This window comes from Vigna unguiculata, chromosome 11 (genome assembly GCF_004118075.2).
Source record: "Vigna unguiculata cultivar IT97K-499-35 chromosome 11, ASM411807v1, whole genome shotgun sequence".
Classification (NCBI taxonomy): domain Eukaryota; kingdom Viridiplantae; phylum Streptophyta; class Magnoliopsida; order Fabales; family Fabaceae; genus Vigna; species Vigna unguiculata.
Genome location: NC_040289.1, coordinates 38,571,121 through 38,578,524, shown reverse-complemented (window position 1 = coordinate 38,578,524; position 7,404 = coordinate 38,571,121). Strand labels below are relative to the sequence as shown.

The following is a 7,404-nucleotide window of genomic DNA, read 5'->3' as shown; positions in this document are numbered from 1 at the left end:
TTCTCATAGTTCTCAATTTTTCACGGTTCTCAATATCTTAAGGTTCCCAATTTCTCACAGTTCTCAATATGTCATGGTTCTCAATTTCTCACAATTCTCAATTTCTCACGGTTCTCAATTTCTCAAGGTCCTCAAGGTTATCAACTTCTCAAGGTTCTAAATTTCAATTTCTCAAGGTTCTCAATTTCTCACGGTTTTTGTTTTCTCATGGTTATTAATTTCTTACAGGTCTCAATTTCTCACGGTTCTCAATTTTCATGGTTTTCAATTTCTCACGGTTCCCAATTTTCCATTGTTCTCAATTTCTCATGACTCTCAATTTCTCAAGATTCTCAATTTCTTACAATTGTTAATTTCTCATGGTTCCAAATTTCTCAAAGTTTTAAATTTCTCAATGTTCTCATTTTATATTTCACAAGGTTATAAATTTTTCAAGGTTCTCAATTTCTCAAAGTTCTTAATTTCAATTTCTCAAGGTTCTCAATTTCACACAGTTTTTCAATTTCTCATGATTATCAGTTTTTCATGATTCTCTATTTCTCAAAGATCTCAATTGTTCATTTTTCACAATTTCTCACGGTTCTCAATTTCTCACGCTTCTCTAGTGTCTCAAGGTTATCAATTTCTCACTGTTCTCGATTTCTGGTGTTGCTTAATTTTTTTCTCGACCTCTAAATATATTTTAATATTATATATATTTAAATATTTATTAATATAATATTTATTAAGTAAGAAACACCTAAAAAACATTATTCTTGCCCAGACACGGGTTTGAAATTAATTTTTTTAACTAAAATCTTTTACATAATGGGTATTTTTATATTCATTCCATTAAGCGTAAAGCTCGCACTATTTTTACTTCTCTACAAATGATGTGAGTCAAACAATTTTCCAAACGCAACTTTATACATGTATGAATCAAATATAGTATTTAATGAAATTAATGGTAGGATTTTCCGAATGAAATTTTAAGCTAGGGATAATCATCAAACCATTAATCGATTAATAATAAGAATCACATACAGAAAGTCTAAAATAATAAGAGTCAATCATGATTGTTTTAAAAAGTTAAAACTTATTCCACAAATATATTTTATTTGTGGCTATGTCATCGTGGCTTTTCCTTTTAATTTATGCATCATATTAATTTGAATTATCATGAATTTGAATAGTAGTTAATATCAATAAATGAGTGTTTAATATATTTTTCATTTATATATTTAACCTCCTCCAATGAAAAATCATTGATTCCACTCCTAGATAATGAAATAAATGTCAAATTTCCAGCTTGAAAGTGAAGGAATGACAATTGAGAGTCTTCCAAAAGTGCAAAGCACAAACATAGGTTGACAATTCTTAGTCCTAAAATTCCACTATGAAGAGACATGATTATTAGTTGTATTTCTAATTATATCTTTATCTTTATTATTTTAAATTATTATATATGCATGTATTATATTGTAACTTTTTATTTTAAAAAAAGAAAAATGAAGTCAACTATGCATGTCCTATCCACGTAACAATCTTTAAAGTTCTAAATTTGTCATGTACAAATGCTGGCAATAATGACCTCTTAAATAAATCTTATCATGTAATCAGGTTGGCAATAATAATTATAATAATAATAATAATAATAATAATAATAATAATAAAATCTAAAAACTATTTGCTCACATAAAATATCTAAAATACTATTTATATCAATGCTACACATGTCAATTATTAGGTTTATATGAAACAAAATTACTGATTTTAAGCAATTACAATATTTAATCAAATTATTTGTGGTAGGAATTTCTAAACATTGAGTTATTATTATATAACCAATAACTCAACATCAGTATATATCATGGTCAGAGAGCGTAAGAAAAAAATAAAGAGTTAATTATCAGTGGCCGATTATAATAAATAATTTAGAGTAATATAATATTTTCAAACTAAAGATAGTTTAATATTTAATCTTCATACAAACTGATAACACTGACATCTGTGTTTTTTCTATCGACGAAAGAAGAAATATTGCAAGCAGTAATCTGACAATAAATTTTAAATTTTATTACATACATGTATATTTTCATATTTTATTTTGTCATTTTAATTTACGTAGTTTATTTCAATACTCATTTTTTTCTTTTAATTTAAGCTTTATATTATTTTGAATCATTATAAATTTTTTAAATACTATTTAAATCCAATATAATAATTTATAATATATTTTTCATCTTATATATTGAACCTTCTGAAATGAAAATTACTACCTACACCCCTAGATAGTTCATGTGGATGTAAATCTGCAATAAAATAAATGGTGGCAAGGCAGAAAATTGAGAGCCTTCCAAAGTGCAAAGCATAATTTTAAAATTTTAAAGCATGAGAGATGTTATAAAGTTATATTTATTAGTTATATTTATATTCATTTAAATTTTAAAATAACATTAATTATCATTTAAAGTATATCTTTACATTTATACACTTATTTAATCTTTAAATTAGTTAATACATTTGTTATACTTTAATTTTTTTCTTATATTTTAAAGTCAACATACAAAAAAACGAAAGAAGTCAACAATGCTATGAAGCTTATGTCCTTTTAAGGCTCCAAAATTTCCATAGACATCATATAATACCGACCAGAAAGACCTCCTAAGTTCTAACATGTAATCATGGTTTCCATTAACAATAATAATAAAAAGTCAACAAAATTATATTAACTTCGAACTTAAGGAATTTTTGTAATTGGAATTGTGAACTATCTTCAAATTTCATTTTACAAAGTTTTCATATGCCATCATGTTTTTGTTACATTATTTTCTCAAACTTCTATCTCACTCTAACAACAAAGAGTGAAAAATGCAAGAATCACTTTGTTACGTATTAAATAAATATCATAGTCAATGTTTTGCAGGAATAATGAATATAATGTGTAATATATATTATATTGTAACAATAATTATAAGTAGCTTTATAGTTACATAATCTTCTTCGACTGCTTTTAACTTAAGAAAAATATTTTTACTTTTTAATTGTTTTTGGAAATTAAATTGATTCTGGAAACACAATTGATTCTGGAAATCAAACACGTAATAATTTTCCATTAAAAAATCAATTTTAATTAACTCTACGTCAAATTGATGCATAATTAAAAATAAGTTTTTGAAAATTAACTAATATTTTAATATGATTATGAAAAATCCAACCAGAAACTAAATATTTTGCTTGGTCCATTCAAAAACCAAGACAACAACAGGTCTCTTATATTTAAAGATTGAATTAGATTTTTTTCTTATTTTTCTAATAAGGGATTTATTTCTGTTTTGAAGGAATTGACTTTTTTTTTTAGATTACTTCATTCAAATCCATGTGTGCTGAACAAAAATTATTCAAAAAGAAGGATCAAAACTGAATACACACTTTTCTAAAATTGATAGTAATTTGCATATTTTAATAAATACAAATTACAATACAATTAGCAGATAATATTTCACCTATTACATCCTAGTCTTTCAACGAATAAAATAATAATAATAATAATCATACAGACTTACTCTCTTATCATCGTTTAATCTCTCTAATAACTAAAAAAACTCACCAAAAATTATTAATTAGGATAAAAATTACAAACCCCAAAAAAGAGTAGTTAGTGACCAATGAATATTGTATTTTCAGAACCGAGTCAACTCAGCAGATCAGTTCATCACGGAGCAACGGCCACGATTCAGAGTTCCCACTCGACACACCCACGTGGCACCGTCTCCTTAAATCCTCGAGCGTGCACAATCCGGGTACGGGTCGGTCCACGACCCGGAGAAGCTCTTCGAAGAGAGACTCGTCACAAGGAATAGCGAGAGGACCGTGGTTGCAGAAACCGTATTCCTCTTCCGCTTTCGCGAGAAGCGTCTTGAAGATCGGATGATTGAGGTAGGTGGCGCGCACGATGAACCTCCTCCGGCTGGGCCCCACGCACACCGCCACGTGTCCCGCCGGAACGTCCGACGCCGCCAGCCGCGCCTTCCTCCGCCACCGGAGAAGCATTTGCCGCACGCGCACAATGCGCCGGATTTTGCTGCAGTTCCCGGTCGTCGACGGCGACATTCTCTAACAGTCTAAAGAAAGAACAAATAAACAGAACGGAACGTAGCCGAGTTTGAGTGCGTTTTGTTTTGGAATTTGGATTTTGAAAGTTTGAAGAGTTGCGTTGAGTAGGTAGGTGGAGTGGTAGATGTGAAGGAGCGCGTGGGGTATATATGGTTTGGGCAATTCGAAATGCCAATAAAGTTTGAGATAATTACGAGATTGTGCCTGTTGCCTCCGTCGCAGTCAAGCCCATGTGGAACCCAGTGGGGTGAGTCATGTGGGCTTGGCCTAAGCCCACTAGCCCTGCTTTCTTATCTTGCATTGCAATTTTTCTATGCATTGTACTAGGTCTCCTTTTAGAAAGCTAAAACTATATCTCCACTTTTTATCCCTAACACCACCTTTTTCTCTTCTCATCAACCTTTTTTGTCCAAATCAATTTTTAATTCAGTCACTTCAAACAATTTTGGAAACTAAGATTTTTAAAAATATATATATGTAATGTTGAAGTTTAAAAAGTATTGTACCTATCTAGAGACTAATAATCAAATAATAATGAAAATTATTTTTTGAGTTGTCTTGTTTTAGTGGGGTTCAAGTCACTATGTTAAAAGTGAAGATGACTGTGATGAGATGAGTCGGAGCTGAGCGATGCTTCAAAAGACAATGCAACTGTTGTGGAGATTTTTTTTAAGAGCTGTTGTCAACATAATTCGTGGCACTTTGGATCCATGTTTAATAAGAGTTGAATTCATGTTTAATACATAAAATAAGAGAAAAGAGATCAATCCCATGATACACTATACACATTCCAAAGTTGTAGTTTTTAAATTTTGATAGAAAATGAAATCCGTCTTTTATACAATATTTTGATTTTCAAATTTAAAAAATAATTAATATAATTATTTTAATCAACGAAATCATATCTTTATTACATGTTATATAGTATTTCATATTGATAATTGAGTTGAAACGTGTTAAACAGGATAAAAGAAATGGTTAAATATGTTTTTGGTCCCTCAAATTTTAGTGAATTTTGGAATTAGTCCATCTTTGAAATTTTATTCGAAATTTTATACCAATTTAGTCATTCATTTTTAGAAATGCGTAGATTTAGTCTTTCTTACTAAATTTTAAGTTTATTTGACATTTTAAACGTATTTTATGATAATATTTGAGTTAACATTGAAGCGAAAATGTGTTAAACAGTGTAAACAATTCAAATACTACCATGAAATACACTTGGAACATCGGATAAACCTAACAAAATTTGGTTAAAAAGACTAAATTCACGCATTTTTAAAAATGAAGGACTAGATTGGTCAAAAATTTTAAAGAGTGACTAATTCCAAATTTTAATAAAACTTTAGAGATCAAAAACATATTTAATCCTAAAAAAAATTCAAACATCAATTTAAAATATCAGTTAACAAGTCAAAATAATTTAACGAGTTAAATTAAGATTTTATCTATTAATTTCTAAAATTTGAAAATCAAATTTTGAGAATTTTAAGTCAAAAACAAGTTCCAATTTATCTGATGTTTCTTTAATGAAAAAAATCGCAGAAACTAGATATTGTGAATCAAAATGTCTTTTTTTTTAATTTTTTTTTTGAGTTGGAATAACAAGTAAGAACAATTAAGGCTTAACTTTGTTTGTAGTTTAAGTTACTGAACATGCTCACGTTACATGTGCTTTGCCTTAATTAATTATTATGTTTCCTCATGTCTAACATCGAGATTATGGGAACTCAAAACCTGATCTTTGTCTTCTAACTGCATTAGATCCCAACTACATAATCCTGTTGCAAAGTTTGCAGCTTTCATTATCCTACGAATTAGTCATATATTTTACTCATAATGTTGTCCATTACCAATCAAGGGCACAAAAATGGAAGTGAATGCGAATCGTTATGATTAGATTAATAGTGATAGAAACACAGTGCCTCTGGCTTTTGTGGACATCGACCAACAAGAAAACTCATTTCTCTTTGAATTGATAAATTATTTGCTTTTAGAAACCATGATTTTGATTCCAAATGGTTTAAAGTGTAATTAACAAAATAATTTAATTAACTACTCATGAAACATGAAATGGAGAGATGAAAAGAAGAATGAAAAGAAGACAAAGGCGATGAGATTCGGTGATAGCAGTGAGGTCAAATCAAATCAAATTAATAGTTAATTGCTTATTAGTAACATTAACAAAGGATTTTGAAGAAAGAGACAAACATTAGGGGACAAAATCAACTGCGATTCACTTTGTAATGTTTCATTTTCTTAATCCCATGATTTTCCTGTCCCCAGAATCGTTTTAACATAGTAATCCTGATCAGAACACCGGCATGACTGAATATTTTCGAATATATGCTGCCTCATGCATTAACAATAAACAGAAAAAAGAAAGGAGGAAACAGTGGAGAGAGAACGTTAACGTTTTGCAATTTTTTTACTAGCGTCACCACTCTAATGTCACACGATCCAAATTCTTCGGGTTTTTTTTCCATCAATTGTGTGATTTCTTTTTAAAAACACATCTTACTATTATTATTTTGTTAGTTGGGAACAATCAGTAGTTACTGGTAAAGAATAGTTGAACAAACATTAAATAAAAAGATATACTTCGTTATCATTTCATAATTATTATTTTAACGATAATAAAAATAATATTATTCTCATTACAATTATATTATTATTATCATAATATTATTGTAATTAAAATTACTGTGTTATTGCAAGATTGAAGTTCAAAGTTATTATAATAATTATAATAATAAAACTAAAACAGTATTTTGAGCGATAAGTTCAATTTAATTTACATAATTATTGTAAATTTGATTTTTCTACTTTTCTATTTCTTTTAAAAGTTAACATACAAAGTTTCAAACTACACCAATTAAGTAAAAGAAGGAATTCTTCCTCAATTTCTTTATTTTTTTTTTACCTTGTAAATATTTTGAATTAAATTCGGCATGTCAGCCAATTTTGGTAGGAGAAAACTCAGACATCTACAAGTTCGTCTGCTGTTGACTACATTAACCTCTCACCAAAACCAAATCATGGGCCTCTTAATAATGACAAATATGAATCACGGGCCTGGCTTAACTAAACTAAAAAAAAATAAAGAGTCCCTTATTCTGGTTCCTCCTGTTCTTACTGGAAAGTAGTGTTATTTCTTCGAGATGGAAAATATAGTTTGAGGCTTTGAGAATTATTCATTAAGTTGATGATAAAGACCAAGAGAAAATTCATATATAGAAGATTCTTTACTTTAATATTCGAGTGATTACAAAAATTATGGAACATTTAACTATTAAATGAGAGAATTAA

The 7,404-nt window shown here is 28.7% G+C and overlaps 1 protein-coding gene across 1 annotated transcript; it reads right to left on the bottom strand.

Annotated features, from left to right (window-relative positions):
- Positions 1–3,416: 3,416 nt before the first annotated feature.
- On the bottom strand, positions 3,417–4,233 carry LOC114169653 (indole-3-acetic acid-induced protein ARG7-like). Its single transcript, XM_028054902.1, has one exon. It carries the CDS (start codon positions 4,090–4,092, stop codon positions 3,679–3,681), a length of 414 nt encoding a protein of 137 aa, XP_027910703.1. The 5' UTR covers positions 4,093–4,233; the 3' UTR covers positions 3,417–3,678.
- Positions 4,234–7,404: the final 3,171 nt, after the last annotated feature.

Coding starts and splice junctions, on each gene's coding strand:
- LOC114169653 (XM_028054902.1), bottom strand. CDS start 4,092: ATGTCGCCGTCGACGACCGGGAACTGCAGCAAAATCCGGCGCATTGTG.